Source organism: Pituophis catenifer, unplaced genomic scaffold (assembly GCF_029215685.1).
Source record: "Pituophis catenifer annectens isolate HBS135680 unplaced genomic scaffold, rPitCat1.0.hap2 SCAF_7, whole genome shotgun sequence".
Classification (NCBI taxonomy): domain Eukaryota; kingdom Metazoa; phylum Chordata; class Lepidosauria; order Squamata; family Colubridae; genus Pituophis; species Pituophis catenifer.
In genome coordinates this window covers 82,864,068-82,888,480 of record NW_027256887.1, presented here as the reverse complement: position 1 = coordinate 82,888,480, position 24,413 = coordinate 82,864,068, and the positions used below count along the sequence as shown (strand labels likewise).

Below are 24,413 nucleotides of genomic sequence, written 5' to 3'. Positions count from 1 at the left end.
AACTGATAGCGATGGTGGCGTGAGGCTCCGCCCATCCATCCGGGTGTTGTTACTTCCTGGTTTTAACCAGGAAGTAATGTGTTTTTTACCCTCTGTGCATGCGCAGAAGGTTTTGCACATGTGCAGAGGGTCTGCGTGTGCATGTGACATGTGTGCGCATGCAGGGGAAGTGAGCGTGCGCATGCGGCGCGTGCACTTCCAAACCAGTAAGGAAGGTAAGTAGATTTCACCCCTGCACTGCGGGCTGGTCCTTCACTGTTTCCAGGGTGGCCATGTGGGCCAGATCTAAGCACCCCGCGGGCAGGATCCGGCTCCCGAGCCTTGAGTTTGACACCTATATTCTAGCTTATTTGTTTTGTAGGTTCCCCCCCCTCTTTCATTCTGAGGCAGAACTACCCCCCAAAAAAGGGGTGGTGGTGGATCTGTATACATTTGCAAACTTCAGGTTTACCGAAAGCTTGTTTGTTAGTTAGATGGGGATACCAAATCTGGTATCTACTGAAATAAATAGAAATGAAAACATCATATAAAAGAAGAAGGCATCTGGGGAAGAAAAAAAAAAATCTAATACATGAATTACTAACATATAAAGTGTGCCCTAATTTCTACATTTCCACATTTATTTGGACCAGACTGTGGACAAGAATTCTATGCGGCCACTTCATACTTGAGAAGTAGACAAGACACATGCAATTTTTATTTCTACCAAGGGAATGATAATAATAATAGCTGCCCAGAGTCACTTTGTAGGGGAGGTGATTGGCAGAAAAAATAATAATAAATAAATAAAACAAAATAATAACGATTTGAACATTTCATGTCGTGATGGCTATCTAAAACAGGATGCAACTGGAGAGACCTGGAACCCAACAAGATGGTGTTTTCATCCCTGATGGAAACGGGTCAGAGTTTTCTCATTATTGTGAGAAGTTCCATCCACGCCAGTGGCAAAGGGACTGATCTTTAGATGCCAAGGGGGAATGTGCGAAGGCAACGCAAAAGCACAATAGAGTCTGGAGGAGACCTACCATTGTGTTTTGCTGAGAGGTAGGAGTCCTAAGGCCGCAAGGCTCTCGCGTCAGCAGAGAAACTGGCTGAAATTCCTCAAAATAAGGCTTGTTGGGAAAACTCACATGCAAAGGAAGGTGAAAGGCTGGGAGGCCGCCACTCTCTTCCTCTTCCACTTTCTGTCTGCCTGTCACCATGGCTACCTCTCCATCTGCTTCCCCATACGGAGAAGCTGGTTGCTTGGAAGACATCCTACAAGGAACAAAAGAGGGGAAAATAATGAAACCTCCACATAAATCCTTAATGCCGTCATTGTGTGGTTAGGGGCCATTGTAACAGAAATGCCTTTTTGTGCTAGCCGAGGGCAGGAAGCCATCCAAATACCACTGCAAAGCACACACAACGGAGAACAATGGCCAAGCAGGTAGCAACAGAACAGTGCCTGTTTGTTGTCGGAATAATGCACTAATATAGCACTCTCTTGAATGCTGGTCTCTTAAAACACATTCAAGGAGGTGGGAAGAAAAAGTACCTAAGAACGCCACATAATGAAATGCAATTCTATTTTGTGCATTAGTGGTGGGGAGGCAGAGAAATAACCCCTCTATTTTAGAACTCTGAAGGAGTTTGCAAAATGAGAAGAATGGAACAGATTTTTGGTGTTGATTTGACAGAAAGGCAACAAAGCTCAAACTTTTTTCTTTTGTCTCCTCGAAGTTAGTAGAAGCACTGGCCCAAATTACACCTTCTTGAGATTTTGTCGGTTCAGTGGAAACTTATTTGTTTGACTCAGCAGGAGGACTATCCCTATCGCTCAAGGCTAGTACCGACACAAGAGTTATCAATAAAGAATGACCAACACTGCCTTTTTAGCTCAGCGTCAGAAATTCAGCAGTTTGGCCAACAATTAGTTAAGCAAACTAGCTTCAATAAGGCAGTTTGGTCTAGTAGTTAAGGCACCAGGTTAGAACGTAGGAGGAGGAAGGTGTGTTGAATATGTTCGCTGCCTTGAGTTTTTTGTAAAAATAATAAAAGTGGGATACAAAAATGAATGACCAGTCCGCTCCCACAGAGAGGGTCTCCTCAGGGTGCCATCGGCCAAGTTATGTCGGCTGGCGACACCCAGGGGGAGGGCCTTCTCTGTGGGAGCCCCAGCCCTGTGGAATGAACTGCCCCCGGAAATACGTAAGATCTCCGACCTCCGGGTGTTTCGCTGCGCACTGAAGACCCTGTTGTTCCGCCAGGCAGGGCTGTCAATATAATAATTTTAAATTGGGGTATTTTAAATTTCTGGGGTTTTAAATTGAGCCGAATTTAATCATTTTAAATTTTAATCGTTGTTTTGTCTTGTGTTTTTAAATAGGCTGTACACCGCCCTGAGTCCTTCGGGAGAAGGGCGGTATAGAAATAAAATTATTATTATTATTATTAATGAATAAAATTAAGAGATGAACAACCCCTTTGGCAAAACTCATATCAAAATGACCAAGAGGAAGAGATAATTGCATAATTATACTTATGTTTGGTATAAGGGAAATTGGAAGTTCCTTCTTTCTACTTTTCCTTATTCTTTTCTTCTTCATTTTTGCCCTTCCTTCCTTCCTTCCTTCCTTCCTTCCTTCCTTCCCTTTTTATTAATTATGTTTGTTTTAAGTTCTTTGTAACAGTTTAATAAAAGTTTATAAAATAGCAAAACAACCAAGGACCCGGCCCCTATTGTAAATGCACAACCATTTGTTCGTTCAACAGAAGTATCACCTCTCAAATTTCACAGGGCAGGATGAAGAGATAAGAAAATCATTCCCCTACACAAATCCTGTGATTCATAAACAATGAAGGAACTATATGGGCAGAGACTTCATCATTTTTAAACATACTTTTAATCCATCGCTTGAGGTACTTACAGCCACAAATTAAACAATCCAAAGTACCAGAGATAATGAAAGAAGTCAAACCAATAACTTACAAAATTAAATAACAGAACAGAAAGAAAAGAGTCAGAAAGACAGACAGCAGCTAAGAGCAGATGCATATTAATTTGTCATTAAGGATACAAGGAGATAGAACAGATGGAGCCAAGAAATCGGAAAGATAATATTGACAGCACTATTGCTACTAGAGAAGGTCCTATTTTTAGCTCAGAAGGAAGGAAGGAACCTTTGAGCTGTGTCTCCTAGTCTCGCTATGCATGGCCAATAGTAAGGGGTGTTGGGCGTGGTAATTCAATGACAACTGGAGTACCATGTCCCAAAGATGCTTTTTCAAAAGGCAACTGGATTCTGTTTTTCCTTGAAGCTGTTTTGTTTCTCATCCAAGAAGCTTCTTCCATTCTGAACTGAAGATCCAAAGAAGCTTCTGGATGAGAAATGAAGAAGAACTGACAAAGCTTCTGGTTGAGAAGTTAAACGTCTTCAAGGAAAAACAAAGTCCACTTGTCTTTTGAAAAAGTACCTCTGGGACAATCATGACCTGGATGACTGAGAATCCCTATAGATATGGGATACCATGTGTTTCCTAACTAGGATCAAGTCTCTCATGGCCCAAGATTCAGGGGCTGATTCTGAATGTGAAGAAAGTACTTCAGCAAAACTTGTGGAATGTCAGCCTCAGGAGATACAAAGCCAAGAATCACCTGAGGCTGATCAAACATAGGCCCCGCATGAGCAGTTGAGGAGGATGTTGGACCTCCCATCCCCCATGCCTACTGAGTAAAGAGGAAGACAGAATAGAGATGTTCCATGAGGCTCCTTGCCAAGCAAGGGAGTAAATGTCTTGATTAATGCAGCTTGCCCCATGATCCCTTGTTGAAAGGAACTTTCTGATCTTCAGCTCCTGCTTGATGTTTGTAGGGGCTCTGCTTGTGAAATTCTGACCTCTGGATTGTCTGACAAGCCTGACCTGACTTTTGGAATTTTGGACTGAATTTTGACTATTTTTCTGCACTCTCCAGTTAAAAGCCAAACCATTTGGGCAATCTTCCTTCAAAGACTGTTTTGATTTGCATTCCTTGTCTGCTGTTATCTCCTCTACCTTGAGCAAAGTGTAATTTACGTAGCAGCAGTGTGTGTCAGTGTAAAAATTGAAACTAAAAGCAGGACAAAGTTTTAGCATAAAAGGAGCTGGAATTGAAAGAACAGCTTTAATGATGAACTCATATGATGGGCAGATCCACACAAAAATAGAAAGAATATTTAGGACACTCCAATCTAGTGACCTTCAAATTCTTGGTCTTTAAACCTTTTTGCCAGATTGATTTAGAATTATAGAAGATGAAGACCAATCCATCTAGATGATACCATACTGAAGACTCCTGGTTTATAACTTTATAATTTACAACAAGTACTTAAATAAAGTACTTTTGTGCCACACTGAAGTATGTGAAGATAAATGGGATAGAAAAATAACATGAGAGATTGCAATCTCTGACTGTTAACGATAGCTTCTAAAAGAAACTTAAAGAAACTTTAGAAAATAAATTTTTCAAATAAAGTTTTGTTTGTAAGTTTGATGTTTGTGTATCTCAGTTCTGTCTGAATGGGTGAGGAATTGCCCTTCTTTTTCTAATTTAGCCATTTTGATCAGAATTTCCAATGTAAATATGAAATTGAGTAATATACATAAACATCTAAAACTAATAAATGTGACATATGACCCTGGGAAAAAGCATAAATTGCTTTAAGTAAGGGAAGGAGGCATTGAATATTGGGGGAAATAAATCAAAGTCTAGTAGGACTCAGGATTTGACTCTGAAAAAATCCTTTAGAGCATGTCGGTCTGGAAACAAAGCACTCAAAACATTCAACTGCTTAAAGCATCCACTATTCCATAAAGATGCAGCTGCTTTAAAGAGTTCTAGAAAGGTGCTACAGGCTCCAAGTCACTGTTTTAGATCACACAGTCCTAAAATCTAGCATTTTCAAAACAAAACAAAACAAAAACCTCATGAGAGGAAATCAGGTGTTTCTATCCCCCCCACCCCCTCAAAAAACCCTCAGGTTAGTAAAACAACCCCAAGGGAAAAGACCAATGGTGAAATTCATTTTTTTTTTACTACTGGTTCTGTGGGCATGGCTTGGTGGGCATGGCAGGGGAAGGATACTGCAAAATCTCCATTCCCGCCCCACTCCAGGGGAAGGATACTGCAAAATGCCCATTCCCTCCCCACTCCTGGGGGAAGGATATTGCAAAATCTCCATTCCCACCCCACTCTGGGACCAGCCAGAAGTGGTATTTGCCGGTTCTCCGAACTACTCAAAATTTCCGCTACCGGTTCTCCAGAACCTGTCAGAACCTGCTGGATTTCACTCCTGGAAAAGACTCTGATGTCAGGAAAGATTGAAGGCAAAAAGGAGAAAGGGACAGCAGAGGATGAGATGGTTAGATAGTTTCATCAACGCAATGAACATGAATTTGGACAAAATCCGTGAGACAGTGGAGGACAGGGGTTCTGTTGTGCTGTCATCCATTGGGTCACAAATATTTGGACATGACTTAGCGACTCAAGAACAACAACCATAGCACCCACTGTGCATTGGACAGTTGCCAACACAGCAGATAAGTGTTTTTTTTTTTTTTTTTACAAAAGGGACCTATAAAAAGTGATGCTCAGCTATTTAAAAGAGGGACATTGCTCTATTTGTTGGGCATTCATCGTCCATCTGTGTTTAATATTTCTTTTGCCAAAAACGGCTACCTTTGTTTTATTACAATTTATCTTCAATTATCCTTATACTGCTTCAAGCCAAGCAATAAGTAAAAGAACCCTTCAGAACCAAATGCTATGTTGTTTAGAAGCAAAACAATGAAATAACATCAAAAGCATTTTTTCCCCCATGAAACAGGAATGATAATGGTAAACTAGAAGCGTTTTTTAGCACAGCAATTTGTTTCAAAGTAGAAGATGGATTGATGATGAGATCAGCAGCCTGGGGCGAAGATACGACAAGATACTATTTATTAAATTTACATCCCTCATTTCCATCAAAAGTGGCATTCAGGATGATTGACAATAATAAAATACAGATTACAACTTGAATTCTGAATACAAGGAGTTAGTTAAAAGGGAGATCAGCTAAAGAAAAGGAAAGGTATCCTTCTTGTTTTGTTTCCATTCAATTCATTCTCACCTGAATAATATACATAGACAAATGGAGCTGTTTGCCTACTGTTCTTTACTGAACCATCACAACAGAAAAATGCATGCAGGAAAACAAATAGTTTGTATAAATCTAGGTTTTCATATGGCCTCACTCACTTGACTGTCTGAATTCCATCCACTTTAGGGAGTGCAGCCACCAGTGTGGAAAAAAATAATTTACACTAACGATATACAGATAGTCCTTAATTTACAATCACAAATGAGCCCAACATTTTTGTTGCTAAGCAAGACAGTTGTTAACTGAGTTGCTCCATTTTACAACCTTTCTTGCCACAGTTGTTAAGTGAATCAATGCAGTTGTTAAGTTAGTTACATGGTTGTGAAGTGAATCTGCCTTCCCCACTGACTTTGCTTGTCAGGAGGTCACAAAAAAGTGATCACATGATCCTGGGATTATAAATACATGTGAGTTGCCCAGAGTCTGAATTTTGAACACATGACCATGTAGATGTTGCAAAGGTTATAAGCGTGAGAAATGGCTTAAGTCATTTGTTTCAGTGCTGTTGTAACTTCAAATGGTCACTAAATGAATGGCTGTAAGTTGAGGACTACCTATAACCATTAGTTACATTAATAACATCATGGGTCCCACCTACCAAGCTGCATACAAACTTCTACCCACGAAGAGGAACAGCTTCAGTGGTGGGTTGCCCCTGGTTCAGACTGGTGTCAGGTTTCGAGGTCGTCTCAAATAAATTGCATTTCAAACAAAGTCTTTGATAAAAACTCCCATTTATTGAGCATGACATTCTAACTCCGACTCCATCGAAGCCAACACTGACTTCCAGACCCAAAACCCTCCCTTTCCGTTCCCCATTCCCCTGCACTCATTGGCCATCTTCCAAGTCACTCTACCCCTAATCTACTGCTCCAGCTCAAAGGAATTTCCCCCCTCCCATCCCATCTCCTAGGGGATATTATCACCAGGGAAAATAAGTAGGTGAAAAGTCAAACGTCCCTTTCCAGACGCCTCCGCTTCTCCTTCTTATGTCAGCACTAGAGTAAAATGCAGCTTGAAGTGCTGACAACTGGTTCTATAGAACCGGCAGTAAAACCAGCGGGAGACTCCACCCACCGACCCCGTCATCAGAATGCTTCTGCGCATGTGCAGAAGAGCGTGCGCAGCCCATTTCGAACCGGTAGTAAAGGTAAGTAAAACCCACCCCTGAACAGCTTGCCTTCAGAAATCATGGACGCTCCATCACTGGATGTTTTTAAGAAAACATAGATCAGGGGTGTCAAACTCATGTTGTCACGACGGCGTCACATGATGTATCTTGACTTTTTTCTTCTTCGCTAAACCGGGTATAGGCGTGGCCAGCATGTGATGCATCCGGCCTGCGGGCCGCGAGTTTGACACCCCTGGTCTAGACAGTCACTTGTCTAAAATGGTGCAGGTTCTCCTGCTTGAGCAGGGGGTTGGACTAGAAGACCTCCAAGACCCCTTCCTGCTTATTCTATTCTAACTTTAAGTTTTATCTTCTAATTAATTCAACGAATTTGGCAGAAACAGAAATATTGTCCCCCAATTAGTTGCCTGCAAAGAACCGAGTTGCTTTTAATTTGGCAGATAGAAGCTGTGCAAGCTTGAGACATAAAGGCTCCAAAAATACCCCCCCAACCCCCACCCACCCAGTAAAAGTGAACTAAAATAAATGGTGTAACTCTGCATCTGTAAAGTCCCCATTAATGGCAGTGGAGTTTGCAAGGAGAATGGCTTGTAAGTGTACACCCCTCTGTTACTAACGGAAGAAAATATCTGTAGCTCAGGGCTGAACTTTGGGGTTTCCTTGGTGCTATCTGAGCATGGCTGTTTTCTTGCAGATGTTTCATTACCCAGCTAAGCAACATCATCAGTACTAGACCCCTAGCATTGATCGTGTTACTTAGTTGGATAATGAAACGTCTGCATGAAAACAACCAAGCCAGTGGTGGGTTCTTCCCGGTTCGGTCCGGTTCGGCCGAGCTGGTAGCGGTGATGATATGACGTCACCGAATCGGTTCTCCCCCCCTCGCCCTCCCACCCACCCACGTTATTCTTACCTTTTATTTGGTCCCACCCCCAATCTATTGCTGCCTCCTGAGTCCCAGCTGATGACTAGAAGGAAAAAAACTGTTTAAACTCTTGCCGAGGGGCTTCAAAGGACCGCCCTACAGCTGATTAGTGTTAAAAGCAAACAAATGAGTCGGGTCGTAAGTGTGAGGACTGGTCGTAAGTGCGAGGACCTTCTAGAAATGACTCTGACCAGCTAGCCACGCCCACCTAGTCACGTGACCTCCAAGCCACACCCACAAAATAAGCCACGCCCACAGAACCGGTAGTAAAAAAAATTAGAACCCACCCCTGAACCAAGCTCAGAAAACACCAAGGAGCCCACACCTCTTTGTTAAGCTATATTGGTAGCTTTCCAATTTTGGCTCTTTCAGCCTAGGATGACTTGATTGGCATCTTCTGTTCTTAACATGACAGCGGCAAAGCACCTCATATTCAAAACAAAAAGAAATTGTCGGCTCGCGTGCAGCGATCATTAATCCTCCCCCCCTCCCCAATTGCTCAGACCAAAAAATTATGTGTACTCTAATCTTGCTTCCTTCAGCAAGAAATACACTCCAGAAATATGTCAAGAATACCACAAAAGGGGTTTTTTTGGGGGGGGCGCGAGGGGGGGGGAGAAGGAGAGGCAGGGTTTATCCCTGTCCGTTAAAGTGACAAACACCCAATGTGCCAAGAGAAAAGATAGGAGGTTATAAATTGGAACTTGTTGAGGAATTAATTAAGGGATTCATCAATCATTACGCGGCTAACACCACATCTATATGTAGATGCAGCTAAAATCCCATCATCTGCCATAACCTTCCTGCAATCTACAGGTTTGCAAAGCCTCCCAAGTCCTTCTCATTTGCCTATTTATAAATGATTTTGTATAATCTAGCATTAAGACCTGTAATTATAAAACAGCATTAAAAGCAGGCCTGCATGGTTATGGATAATTATAGTTGGTATACTTCGGAGCAGACAATCTCAACAGAAATAGAAACCATTTTTTTTTCAATTCAAACATCAAGCTTTGCCATTTTGACAGTTCCAAGTCCATGGGATATATAACAAGATGGTTTAAATTCTATGTCTTTCCCCCCCCCCCCCTTTTCTTTTTTTCAAAAAATTGTTCTTAACCTCCCTCCTCCTTCTCCTAAAACTAAACTGCTTTCTTACCAGCCCTTGAGAGGCTTGATCGGAGCTAAATATACTAATTTTTGATATCCAGGAATAAAATGAACTCTCCCTGGGTTTTCCACCAGCTTTTTTGAAGTTCAGCTTTTTAAATGGCACAGTCTTCATCTTAGAATTCTACACAGGACCAGCATTGCACATTCAACATTAATGAAAGATATGTCGTTCCTCTATTGCTCGAATGTTCGAATTCGGGGTCATCCAGTGCAGCTGAGTGGCAGTTAGTTTAGCACATCTCTTTTGTTTAATTTACTGAACAATCGTACCACTGGATAGATTACCCATTATTGACTTCCACTGGTCTTCAAAAAGAAAAAGAGCAGGACAGAGATTTAGGGGACAGAAAGAGGCATCTGTGTTGCAGAGAATAAAAGTGGGTGGCCCAAATCAGCTTGAAAATTGGAGAAGGGTGCAGGGAAACCATGTGATGGTCAGATTTGGTAGAATAACATGTGCAACAGGAAAACAAACAAACAAAATTTTATAGATTTATTTTTTTGCAGAAAAATGGAGAAAAACTTAGCCTTTATTTTTTATTTTTTTAATTTGATTTATATGCCGGCCTCAGCCTGGTGAGATTCGAACTTACAGTAATTGCAGACAGCTGGTGTTAATCACAATGCTATCAGTCTGCTGAGCCACCAGGCCATTTTAAGAATATTTCAGATTATACATAGGTCACTGATTGGATTCACACAACAGACTGAACTTAACTAAATCATCTCACTTTCTATATACCATATAAAAATCATAAACTGAGCATAAACCATAAATGGGCTGAAAAATTAACCAAGCATAAACTAATAGCACAAACTAAACAAATGGGCTGAAAAAATTAACCGAGATTAATAATAAACACCCTCTGTGAGTTACATGAATGCCGCTGCTTGATCTTTCACCAATATCTTCAAAGCAATGTGTATACACTATTCACACATGGGCATAAATTCATATTTGATATATCTTTCGACACGTACTATCATTGTTTTACATTGTTCTTACACCACACTTAACTTAATACTGAAACAAACACATCTTCAGTAGAGTCTCCAGAATCTTAGCTTAATCATATAAATGAAGGTCACACGACATAGTAAGCCAAAATAAATAAAAGTTAATAGGTTGTGCAAATGCAATCATCTGGGTTGAGTGGATTGTGTGAACTTGGCTTAAGGACTAAATATAAAAGTGTTCCAAAGCCTACCAAAGTTATTTGTTGAAATTTAAATTATCCAAAACTCATTTATCTATCATTCATTTTTGTAGGTCTACTCTGAGTAGGACTAAATTTGGATTTCACCCATTTAGTGTTCCTAACAAATGGTACTAGGTACTAGGATACATCTAGGTCAGTGTTTCTCAACCTTGGAAGCTTGAAGATGGGTGGACTTCAACTCCCAGAGTTGGGCTGGGGAATTCTGGGAGTTGAAGTCCACCCATCTTCAAGCTACCAAAGTTGAGAAACACTGATCTAGGTGGACACCGACTCCCAAAGTAGTCCATTAATTAGAAGACAAATATTCAACAGTTGCTTCCTTGGCAGGCTAAAATGTCTAACTCCCACTCATTTAGCTCAATTGTAATTTTTTTTTTTAATAGAAAAAGAAACATAATAAAGAGTATTCCTCAAAAAATTCCAAACTCTCATTTGTTACTGTTAAAAAGAAATCATGAGACTAAATAAATAAAAATTAGCTTTCAGCTGTCAATCATTCTGAAACATAATAATCTGTTAATTATTACTTTCTCCGAACACATCAATCATCCCCCCTTTTTCATACACATGCATGTTATTAGGGGGAAAGGGGGAAAAAAGACTGAAAAAAAATAACTGTAAAAGGAAAACTATGGCATGTTTAACTACATTTTGAACAAGGAAAGTCTTCGCCAACCAGCATCCGGGAAAAAGCCACCTTAAACCCTCCTCTCGTGCAATTTAGTTTCAATTAAGCGAGCTTAGCACTCAAGCTCGAGTAAATGAAAATCAAAGTGAATTATGTTGACAGCAGTTGCCAAAACATTGCTTAGAAGAAGTCAAGGTGCATGTCCCACAGTTGTGAGGATGGGAGGGAAGAGAAGATGGGAACAGATGTTCCAAATGCACAACTCAAAAGGGTACAAATGTGGTATATTAAGAGAGGCAGCTCAGGGACAGCAATGATTCCAGAATCCACACTGGGAAAAGAGGGATTCTCCTATTCTGAGATTCTAAGATCAATGATTAGTCAAAAATGGGGAACTGTTGTGACCTGCCAGCGGTCAGCAGAGCTGGCAGCAGTTTTGGACAGGGAGGAGATTTGGGGAGGAACGTGGAGTCCTGGAGTCCGGGAAAGGCTCGGACAATGCAGCTCTGCGTTGGAGGCAGAGAGGAGGCCAAGGCCATCTGATAGTTCTTTGCTGCCTCCGGAGTCTGACATCAGCGAGGCAAAAGAACAGTGTGTTGTGACTCCGACCCCCGAGCCTGTCTTATCGGAGGGAGAAGACTCCGAAGGTGAAGGAGAGGAGTTGGCCAGGCCTCTCTCTCCAGGACCCTCCTCTCTGGCAATGACTCAGGTGTCTCCCGAGGGAGAAGAGATTGGCCAGGAGCCAGGTATCTCCAAACAGTCACAGTTGGACAGTGACGGAAATAAGTCTTGGCTGGATCCACCCCAGCGGCGGAGAGACAAGCGCACACAGCAGAAAAGGAGGTGTGCCAGAGATTAAGCTGAGTCACTGGACCACACCCCACAAGGGATAAAAGGGGGTGTGGTGGCCATTCAGGCTCTGTGACGGACAAAACTAAACAACTAGCGAGTCGCATTGTATCTCTGAAACTACGTTATCTGCCTGCCTTGGATTTAATACAGACTGGACTTGACAATTCTTTGACTTTGTGTATTTGTTTTGGTTTATCTGACGGAGGAGGAACACCTCCCTCTGTGAGTAAAGTTCTTGGCAAGCAGCTACTGGGTTGCTGCCAATCCTGTTATCGAAGGAATTTATTGTCTGCAAGTTTTATCTAACCCCTGGCTGACTGTTTGTATGCGTGTGTGAGACGGGGACAGAACACAGTGTGAGCCTGTTCCCAGTGTGCACATGCACAGAGCTGCCAAAAGACAGGAATAATTAAGAAAACAGGGTCGACTTGGGAGTAAGGCTTGGAGATGATTGGCCCCTCCCATAAGATATAAAAGTGAGCTTTTGCAGGAAGCAATTAGTTCATCTGGTCAGTGGAAAAGTTCTGTTTGACTTTGTGCTAAGTTTGGCGTTGCCCTGTGTGTGGCAGTTAGTTCTCTGGCAGCATTCCAAGGGAGATAAGGTGGGTGTTTGTAAACACTCCCCTGAAAGACTGTTTGAGAAGCCTTTCGGACTAGGAATAACAATAGTTCACAGCCTTATGAATAAAAGAGGTTTGCCGGGACTAAGGTTGTGTTTTATGCTTTCTAAGGAAGGCTAGGTCAGAACAGGAACAGATTTGAGAGCCAATAGTTGCATGCCAGGGGAACTACACTCTACAAGGTAGGTAGAAGCAGAACAGACTAGAACTAAAATTAGATATGATCTGATTTATCTTTGAATTAAATTAATTAAATTTATATTGAGGCAATGGTTCCCAGTGCTTCCACTTGTGCCCTGCTTGAATGGTTCAGAAGGAACATACCCAAAAGGAGAAAATGTGTCCATCCTAGGTTTCAATGTGTTTTCCCATAATCTAGAAGCTGGAGGAATTTCTAGCTTTAGTGTAAAACAGGGGTCTCCAAACTTGGCAAGTTTAAGACTTGTGCACTTCAAATTTCAGAATTCCCCGGCCAGCATGGGAGTTGACGTCCACAAGTCTTAAACTTGCCAAGTTTGGAGAGCCCTGTGTAAAAGAAATAATAAGTTGATCCACTGTCTTGCCTACAGTATAGTAGTAATCTTTCTGGATCTGACCAGTTCATAGCCTTGAGTTCGTGCCAACTTGTAGGAGAAGGAATGGCAGAACCTGGGGGCAAAGTGAAAAGAGGCATCAGCTTAGAATCCCTATGTAGCCACAAATGAACTAAGTCTCACCCCCTTGGGTGCTGTTGATGGAGGATAGTGGACATGAAATAAAAAAGAATGGGAACTAAAGAATAAAAGGTATAGCCATTTTGTTTGTTATATAGTGAGCACCAACAGAATGTTCAGCCATGACTTTGATGAGAAGAAGAAAGAGTTATGGATGACTCTCATTCATCAGAAGATTGTAGTGGGAATTAAAAATAATGAAGAAATATAGGGCAACCAGACCCACTGTTTGCTCAAATTGTTGTTTAGGAGATTTGTTTGGCCATTGGAATACAATCATTTTGCTCAAATGAGCATGTTTGCATGCTGAGGATATTCTGATAAAATGGTTATCAACTACGTAGCATAATCCGTGCTAGGTAATTCCACTCCCTTGTAGAAATAATGATGTTAGCTAGTTGGGTAATGAAACATTTGCAAGAAAACAACTAATGCTTCAGAGAGCATCAATACTCCACAGTTCAACTCTGAGCTACCAATATTTTCTTCTATTGATAATATAGTTATCATAAAGAGAGGGAGGATATTTTCCAGAAATGATTCTCTGGTCAGGTTTCGCTTTATCTCCTTCTTTGCTTTCTTTTTATCTCTCCTAGATCCTACCCCAAAATATTTCCTGTCCCATATTTTACTTAATGTTGTTTATTTTTTCCCAAGCAAATATGCCCACAAAACCTCTGGTTTTTATTTTCTGAAAACGCTTGTCAGGCCAATATGTGTGTGTGTGTGGGGGGGGGAGATCTTGCTGCTGTTTTGCAACATCTAACATTTCAATTGCTTTATTTTAAATTAAAACACTTTATACAAAAATTTACGCTACTTAAAAGATCCCAGAGAAGGTCTTTGAATGCTCATGTCAAACAGATTATTATTATATAAAGGGGAAAATAATAAGATTGCCGTTTTGCAAATAGTATATGATTCTAGGTGGAGCTCCCTTTTATATTTATTGCCTTAAAAAGAGGAAAATAGTATGTTTTACCTTAAAGAACATATATTTCTTCTTCAGTGCAATATACAATTTATAGCTAAGTCAAAAGAAGTAAAAAACAGATTTGCTCTGAAAAATTATGTTTGAAATTTTCTTCAATAAAGCTGGATTCTGAATAATTTCCAGATACTATGAAATATTTACTAAACATTAATCACATTTCTGAGATATGTACTTGACATCTGACAATATTTAATTTCAGTATTTGATATGGAGACAGTTCATGTTTGATTCTATTTGGCACCTGGCCTGAAATAGCACTTAATAGTTGACAAACATTTAGTTAGTTACATGTTAACTAACATGTAATATATCTGAGATGGCTTTTAACAGACCATTAGGTAGAATCCACCTGAAATTATATATTTCTGCCTTGAGCAGAATAAAGAGAAAATGTAAATAGATGATAGATAGATAGATAGATAAATAGATAGATAGATAGATAGATAGATAGATAGATAGATAGATATGGAGATGTATACTTTACAAATAACCTATTCCTTATTTTTCTGGAAGGAATCCACCAATATCTGATAGCTCATATGTAATAATTTTTATTATTCAATATATTATATTTACCATTTTAATATTTTATATGGTTTTTATCATGCTGTAATCTGCCCACAGTTGCTTAATAGAAGATGGGCAGGGTAAAAATTAAATAAATAAATAATAAATAAAATCAATATTACCTAGATTTAATATTTGGTGAAACAAAACATTACAAACATATCCCCAACATCTAAAATTCAATATATTGGAAGTAAATCTTCATAATTTAAGATCCAAGCTTAAATTTGAAATTCACAGAATTACCTTAGACAGGTGAATGGAGAATTGGGACTTTTTTTTTTTTTTTTTGGCTAGTTTCAAATATGTAGCCAACTCTTTCATCCACACAGCCTCATGATCAAAACATTTAATCACTGGCAAAAGCAGAAAGAAAGTTCCGGAGCTTAAGAATGTGAAGAGATGACAACTGGCATCTGCTTTGTTGGTTTAATGCCGGAAGTGAGCATATGATTTCCAGCTCATGATATAATTCCAGGTTACTCTTTGGTTGCTCAAAAAAAAAAAAAATATCAGCTTCTAGTAACCACCAACATTTAAACAGCTGTCATAACAGAAATGTCTTAGGGATGCAATCATGGCTGCAACCCTAGGAAGCATTTCAGAAGGACCACAGCATGTCAAAGACAATAGATTTCCATCAGCACAAATCTGGAAGCAGCAGGAAGTGGTTATTGTTGACAAGTTGCAAAAGCTAAGCCCTATCAGTAACTTTTACCATACACAGGGCTTCTGCTTGGCTGGTTCTGAATTAAAACTGCAACGTTCATCCCTTGCTTTCATTAAAGCTTGATATCAGGACTTCTCTCTGTTTCTTTCCAACTCCTGGTCTCCTGCTGGGACGACTTCTTTTTATTTAGTTTTTCAATTCATTAGTGAATTTGCATCTCCACATTTCGGTTTTAGGCTAAATAACCAAACAGACCACACTGAAAGTAATGCTAATGGGGATACATAATGTCAGAACTAATAGCATTAAAATCAAAGTTAAGGGGGAAAAAAACTAAAATCAAAATCAATAAAATAGCATTCCAATCAATAACAAGTTACGATCTTGGGGAAAGATTTGGTTTTGGGATTTATATCTTATTTTATTTATTTTATGATTTAACTAAATATTGGGAGTACTATACGGAGGCTGAACATACTTCCCAGGAAGTGTATTCAATAGGAGTCACATTGAAGTTAGCCAAGATACCAGCTGTGGAACATTTTCAGAATTGTCTTTCCACTGATCAAAGCAGCTAAGTAATTTCATAATTTATTAAAGTTTCAGGATCCAATCTGGGTCGGTCACTGGGACCAGAGGTTTTGTATTCCAAGCTTTCAGACTCATGCTGGAGCCAATCTTGGCTCCAGCATGAGTCCGAAAGCTTGGAATACAAAACCTCTGATCCCAGTGACCGACCCAGATTGGATCCTGCAACATTATCCTAGGACACTTATTTGTATTAAGTTTCCATTATAATATCATTCTTCTACCTTTTTTTAAAGGCAGGGATACCTCCGTTCTTTTTATTATGATGACTGCTATTTACACATAGAATCCACAACAAAAGAAACATCACATGAAAACATACATAATTTGCCTTGGATACTGTCAAACTGCTCATATTGTTAAAATCTACTTGCATAATCTCTTCTCAAAGACATGAAGAAGAGTCTGACTCACTCTCTGTCAGAGATATATACTGTTGATTCAAATAGATCTTGGGACTGGTGTATATAGATTACAGGGAGGGAACCTCTAGTCATAATATGACCCTCATGTATATCCATCTTACATGTAATGGGACATCTTCTATTGTACCAACCACAAAGTCACAGAAAGCAGACATCTGGTGGGAAAAACATGCTATGAGTCTGCATAGATGGGATGCATCCTTGTCAGCTGCAAAGAATCAGGATCACGTGTTAAGTTCCACTTAAGCTGATTTATTGCTCATGTCTATACACAGGAATTTACTCAGCTAACAGTCACCACTAAATTGGTGCTAGATAACAGTTAACAGGGTTCAAGATGGTTTAGATGTTTGTGGGAATGTAAAGACTCCAGGTGAATTCCTTTCTTAACTCCACCTCCTGGCTCTGCCCATACTACTGTCATCCCAGATCAGTGTTTTTAGTGTTAATCTGTTCTTTTTTTTCTAAAAAAAAAATAATATATGATGCTCGGTTTCTTTGATGAAGATATGAAACAGCGGTATGAACAAATTATTCCTGTTGGACCATGGTTATGGTTAGTTTTTATGGGGGGGGGGGGGTTTCAATGAAGATGGGAAGGGAATGGACTTCTCACAAGAAATTTGACTTTCAGGGCAAGAGAATAAGGTCCTAACTATAACAATTGACTGGACTTCTTCCCTCCAATATACTGGCTATTTTGAGACACAAATGTTCCTCCATTTAACAAGAAGATCCACAAATGTTTGCAACTATCAACTCTAACAGAACTGAACTGTTGCCAAATTGCAACAAATCCTTTGCAGGGGAAGCTGTTTTAAACCCTTGAAATTTAATTGCATGCTGGTGTCATCTTACGGTGTGCATTAAAGTCCATATGAAGCACAGATAGAGCAATAATTTCAACTCCCATTAACAATCAGAGCTCTTCCAAACTCAAGTTCAATTTTTTTTTTTGCAATGGGCCATAGTTTTCTAGCCCACCAACATCAGCCTTCGAAGTTTTCTTTGTATCTACAGACAAGAATCCATTAATACTTATTGCAAATATGAAATTTTGACTAGACCCTCTTCTTCCCTCTGTTTTCCCCAGATATGCCATATCAAAATAATATTCTATATTATTTTAAAACCATACCTTTTTTTCCCTTAAACGAGGCTTTTTGTAAACAAGCAAAAGTGCATTTAAATATTACAAATTTAATTCTGGAGGAATCCCTCTAACATGAAAATGTGCGACATTCATGCTCTGAACTGTGTTGTTTAATGTATGTATAATCACCAACATCTTAACAACAAACACAAGTTCTATCCTGAACACTTGTTTTGTATTGCACAACACTGTTTAACATTTAGGCACGTTTTAAAGGTGTCGATATGCTTATTTTAGAGAAACAGAGCAGAGTGACATATTTTAATGCATATTTTACAAATGTGTACATTTCTACATATGTCTTGAGGACAACATTTGCGTATACATTTACAAGCATCTATTTTGGAGAATTAAATATTATAGGCAGCAAAATACCAACTCAAAAAGCATCAATATTTAAGCATAAGATTTTAATCTGGTCTCAATCTGGTATTTGGTAGAGAAAGAAGCTTCTAACGTGTTTGAAAAATCTAAGGTTGTAAACTTAAACGTAGCTGCTTTGGATAGTGAGATATGCGGCATGTATAAATCGATAATAAAAAAATAAATAATCCTAATTAATTTTGAGCAGATATACCCTATTTAATAAAAAGTACAAAGGATGGTAAATGAATGGCCCTAAAACACAAAGCAAGTATAGTAAAATTGAATTAGATTTATGTTTAAATATGTTTAAGGGTTATACCAAAACTCCACCAGTTTTAGGAAGTATGATAGTATTTTATCATTTCTTAGTATGCATTTCAATTTTTTGGAACCTTTATATAGAGTAATATTGAGATAACTAAACTGTCACTATATCCATTGACATTCATTAACAGTTATCCATGATTAACCTAGCTGTCCTTAGCCAATCTAATATTTATTTCACCTTCCTGACATGTCCTACAATTTAGGCAGAAGTGATTTCATAGAGACTACACATAAAGAAATCAGATAATTTTGTATTGTTATTATCATCATCGATGAAAAGTCAATGGGTAAACCAGTAGGGATGGTCACAAATTGTGTTCATGTGATGTCCCACTTAATGTCTGTAGTGGTTTGATTAACAGCTGCAGCGAAAAGGTCATAAAATAAGGTGTGGCCACGTGACACCTCACTTAATGGCTGCACCACTTAACAACTAATTTTCCACTCCCAATTATGGTCATAAATCAAGAACCATCACATACACACACACACATAAGACATCATCATATTTCCCCAAAATACTACAACATGCTGCATTCTACAAAGCATACCAGAGCAATTCTAAAGTCAAAAGATACATAATAGACATTAATTAGCTGAATAGCTGTTCAGAATATGCACATTCTTGAATGCAAAATATTAATAGTTTTTCTCCACTGGTCTTTCCTGAGGTCAGGATTATTTATTCAACCCCGCATCTGTTTTCTAACAGAATGGGCATATTATGTGGAAAAGGAAGCACAAGTCAGTTTTAATAAATTATTATATGAGATTTATCTGGGGTCCTAGCATTGAAGAGAAGACATATTTTATTTTTTATTATTATTTTTTTTGACACAGCTTCTGTGTTTTGAATGAAACTGGAAATCTTAAGAAAATTTGCCCCCCCGGTGTTGACTGCACCCTCATATAAATTCCAAACCAAGGCCCCAATAAAAATGCCTGGTTCATTTCAGCATTTGAAGCACACACAAAAAATAATAAATAAAATAAAAGAGTAAAATAACATAAAGTAAAATGACACAAAATAAAAATCTGCATATGCATTCTATTTCCCTAAGGAGATAAAAATAGCAACAATAACAAAATTAAAACTTGTTTTACTAATGGCTGACAACACTCACAATCATCTCCAGCCAGTCTGAAGAACTAACATTAAATCCTAGTTCAGTTAAACGTAGTACAGAAACAGCTAGGCTGACCCCATGTATATTTTATTTGAAAGCAAATCTTGTTGGACTGATCCAATTTACTGCTGGATAAGCATGATTAATTTTCATCTCAGTAGCAAGAACTTTATTACCAGCCCAAAGAATCAATTATCTCAAACTGAAACTAAAGCATACCCTACATCATAAAAGCTTATTCTTTAATCAATATATTAACTGTTAAGGCAGAGGTGGGGAACGATGCCACCTTTATGACTTGTGGACTTCAACTCCCAGAATTCCTGAGCCAGCATGGTTCCCACCCATATGTTAAGGGAATTCATTGTTTTTGCAGTCACCCAAAGGTTAACACTTTATGGAAGGACTTATTATCAGCACTGATATTACTGGATTGCCCAAACGTTTGTTGACAACCAAGAGCTATGAGTATATATATTTCTATTTTCAGTGCAGCTCTCAATCTACTAGTTAAAGGCCAGCTTTGCACTTCAGACTGCAGAGAAAAGTCATGGGTGGGTATAAGAGACAGAGAAAGATGATCAGTCATGAAATCTTTGATTCAAAAACCATCACGAGCAGTTAAATTGCTATATAAAATGGGAATGTCTGATCTCTAAAAAGCATCCGCCCATGCTTTAATTTATCGTCAATCTTAGAAGCATTTCTACATATCCCACTTTCAGAATTGCAAGCCTCCTAACACAGTTTACAGGTATGAAAGAAATGGCCTTCTCTTATGTGGGCCCCCCTCCAAGCTATGGTATTGTCAAGGAATTGGGTAGCAGCTGTCCAGATGAAGTCAGAGACACTATATCTGTATCTGTATCATCTCTCTCTCCCCTCCCCCTATCTATCTATCTATCTATCTATCTATCCATCCATCCATCCATCCATCCATCCATCCATCCATCCATTTATCATCTATCATCTATCTATATCTATCATCTATCTATCTATCTATCTATCTATCTATCATCTATCATCTATCAATCATCTATCATCTATCTATACATCATCTATCTATCATCTATCTATCATCTATCATCTATCTATCTATCTATCTATCTATCTATCTCTATCTCTATGTATCTATCATTCATTCATCTATCTCTATCTATCTATCTCTATCTATCTATCATCTATCTATCTATCATCTATCTATCTATCTATCTATCATCTATCTATCTATATCTAATCTATCTATCATCTATCTATCTATCTATATCTAATCTATCTATCATCTATCTATCATCTATCTGTCATCTATCTATCTATCATCTATCATCTATCTATCTATCTATCTATCTATCTATCTATCTATCTCTATCTCTATGTATCTATCATTCATTCATCTATCTCTATCTATCTATCATCTATCTATCTATCATCTATCTATCTATCATCTATCTAATCTATCTATCATCTATCTATCTATCTATCATCTATCTATCTATATCTAATCTATCATCTATCTATCTATCATCTATCTATCTATCTATATCTAATCTATCTATCATCTATCATCTATCTGTCATCTATCTCTCTATCATCTATCTATCTATCTATCTATCTATCTATCTATCTATCTATCTATCTATCATCTATCAATAATCTATCTATCTATCTATCTATCTATCTATCTATCTATCTATCTATCTGAAAGAACACAAGATGGTGAGGAACACAGGAATCTCAGGAGGTAAATTAAACAGTATACAGAGCACCCAGAAGAAAAAGGCAGGAAAGAAAGAAATGCCCCCTTTATACAACCAATCATAGCGTAGATTGCCTCCTGCGTGAGTCAGCACTCTCCAAGTAATCAACCACAACTGGGTGGTCTGGCCTATTGTACACTTTACTTTTCCAGCTACTAAATTCAATATCTTAATAGAGATTCATTCCTTAAAGAGGTGTATTCGGGTATATTTATAAAAAAAATACTAATTATGAAAATTAAGTTGCAATTGCATGTCAATAACAATTTCACTGCTAAAATTACTTATATTTCATTAATAATTGAATTATATTTGACAGAAAGGAATGAAATAGAAAATCCAATTCAATCTAGTTAGAGGAAGGGATAAAATAATCTTTTTTGCATGTGTCTTCTATCTGACTTCCAAATCTTTTTGGACCACAATTCCCATAAGCTCCAACCAAAGCTACAGACCGAATCACCTAAAGAACATTGATTAGCCTTTTTAGAGTTTTCTCTTTCCTGGCCCTGAGCATTTTAAATGTATTTTGGTTTTATTACCATAGCGAGGGTGTTAAGTTAAACCATTAATGCATTTTTTGCTGTGTTCTCAAAAGAACTTCACTAGATAAATTGCACATCAGTCAGCTGCATTTCATGCAATCTTTTGTTGTTGTTGAGAGCCACACTGCACTGGAGAAATCCACTTTCTTATCACTTCAGAATATAAGTCGAATGTATTTTAGGAATCCCAGCAGTAGCTAATTGAATAAGTGGGTTCAACATGTTGAGTGAACCAGATCATTGTCATTTTATTATAATTAACTAAGTGGACTTCTCTTTGTCATCTTGGAGATTTTATCAAAATCCTTTTCCTAGATTTAAGTATTGGTGCTTGTCAGATTTTCTCTTCTTACAGTAAACTTCACAGTCCTTTCCCTGTTATGAATCTTTTCCTTCTCCCTTTTACGTGAATAGAAAAAAAGAAGGAGAACAAGAAATATGGACTGGATGGAGATCTCATGAAGAAAAGAAGGAAAGGAAAGGAAAGGAAAGGAAAGGAAAGGAAAGGAAAGGAAAGGAAAGGAAAGGAAAGGAAAGGAAAGGAAAGGAAAGGAAAGGAAAGGAAAGGAAAGGAAAGGAAAGGAGAGGAGAGGTGCAGTATCACCCTTGGTTCCTTTTGATTCCTAGCTTCACTTCTTTTTGATTTCTGTTGCAACCTGGAGATGGCATAAACCAAACTTATATTCTTGCCCAATGAGAATATGGACTCTAGTATCCATGGCAGGTTAGATTCTGAAATTATATCATCTTAAGAAAACATGAGTAATGTTTAATTACAGCTGAGATGCATGGAAGTGTATGTAGTATCACAGTGTGTAAGCGTGTGTTTGGAAGGAGAAGAGCAGAGAGACCATTTTAATCCTGAAATGAAAGTAACTATAATTGCCAGAAACTAATAGGAAGTCATTTTGCATAAAGCATACCAGTTACTTATAACCTGTCTCATATTCATAAGTGTTCTAAATTCTAAACTTTTACATTACCACGATATAAAATGATGCTGAGACTCTAGAAAGAGCGCAGAGAAGAGCAACAAAGATGATTAATGGACTGGAGGCTAAAACATACGAAGAACAGTTGCAGGAATTGGGTATGTCTACTTTAAAAAGAAGGACTAGGATGACATGATAGCAGTCTTCCAACATTTGAAGGGCTGCCACAAAGAACTGGTCAACCTATTTTCCAAAGCACCTGAAGGCAAAACAAGAAGCATGAGCCGAGGTGGCGCAGTGGTTAGGGTGCAGTACTGAAGCTACTTCAGCTGACTGCTAGTTCAGCAGATCAGCGGATCAAATCTCACCGGCTCAAGGTTGACTCAGCCTTCCATCCTTCCGAGGTGGGTAAAATGAGGACCCAGATTGTTGGGGGCAATATGTTATTTAGTATACTGTCTTTGGTGTAAGCCGCCCAGAGTCCTTGGAGAGTGGGCAGCATAGAAATAATATTATTATTATTATTATTATTATTATTATTATTATTATTATTATTATTATTATTATTATTAATAATAATAATAATAATAATAAAAAATTATTATTTTATTATAATAAAAAAACCACCTTACTCGGAACAGCTTACATCCTCCGACGATACCTTAACAGTTCCTAGGTCCTTGGTTAGGACTCGAGCTGCTGAGCTATTAACCAGCCTCAAAGGCTGTGAATCTCACTAAAGATTAACCAATAAATAATAATAATAATAATAATAATAATAATAATAATAATAATAATAATAATAATAGATGTAAACTAATCAAGAAGAGATTCAACCTAGAACTAAGGAGAATTTTTCTGACAGTTAAAACATTTAATCGGTGGAATTATTTGCCTCCAGAAATTGTTGGGTGCTCCATCACTGGAGGTTTTTAAGAAGAGATTGTCTGAAATAGTATAGGGTTTCCTGCTTGAGCAGGGGATTGGACTAGAAGATCTCCAAGGTCCCTTCCAACTCTGTTATCCTGTTATTCTAAGTTGTAGACTTCAGGTATCTATCATGTCTCTCCCTCCAAGGAATGTCCTCCCCCTTGTACCAAACCAGAGAGAAAGACCTTCTGTAAGAGATCTCTCTATCACTCAAATGAGGAGGGCACACACAGGAAAGAGCAAGCAGGGCTGTATGTTTGTGTATCTGTGTGTATGGGGTGACCACATCTATTTCTCCTTCCAGGGACACATGAAAGAAACTAGCATGTCTGTTCTCCTCACATAGGTACTTTGTCTACCTTCACGTCTGTTGTTCTACAGCAGTTCCCATAAAGCACCACAAAACCCCAGCTGAATAAACCAAAGCAGTCAAAGAAGGAATGGATAAACCCAAAGAAGGGCGTCTAAACGTGTTGACCACTGGCTGAGCATGGAAGAATAAAGAAGCCTTGATGGAAGGATACAATCACCCATTGCTGTTTGTTTATTTTAACTCTTCTACCACAGCCTGGAAACTTCCCCCCTCCCCCCTTTTTTTCCCTGCT

At 38.5% G+C, this 24,413-nt stretch overlaps 1 protein-coding gene across 1 annotated transcript in view; it reads right to left on the bottom strand.

The window, feature by feature from the left end:
• Positions 1 to 24,413, bottom strand: part of SOX5 (SRY-box transcription factor 5) — a 1,010,028-nt gene that overhangs the window by 483,147 nt on the left and 502,468 nt on the right. Inside the window, exon 4 of the mRNA XM_070946983.1 lies at positions 1,134 to 1,260. Coding sequence (XP_070803084.1) covers positions 1,134 to 1,259 — 126 coding nt within the window. The 5' untranslated portion in view covers position 1,260. The remainder of the gene's footprint in view (positions 1 to 1,133; positions 1,261 to 24,413) is intronic.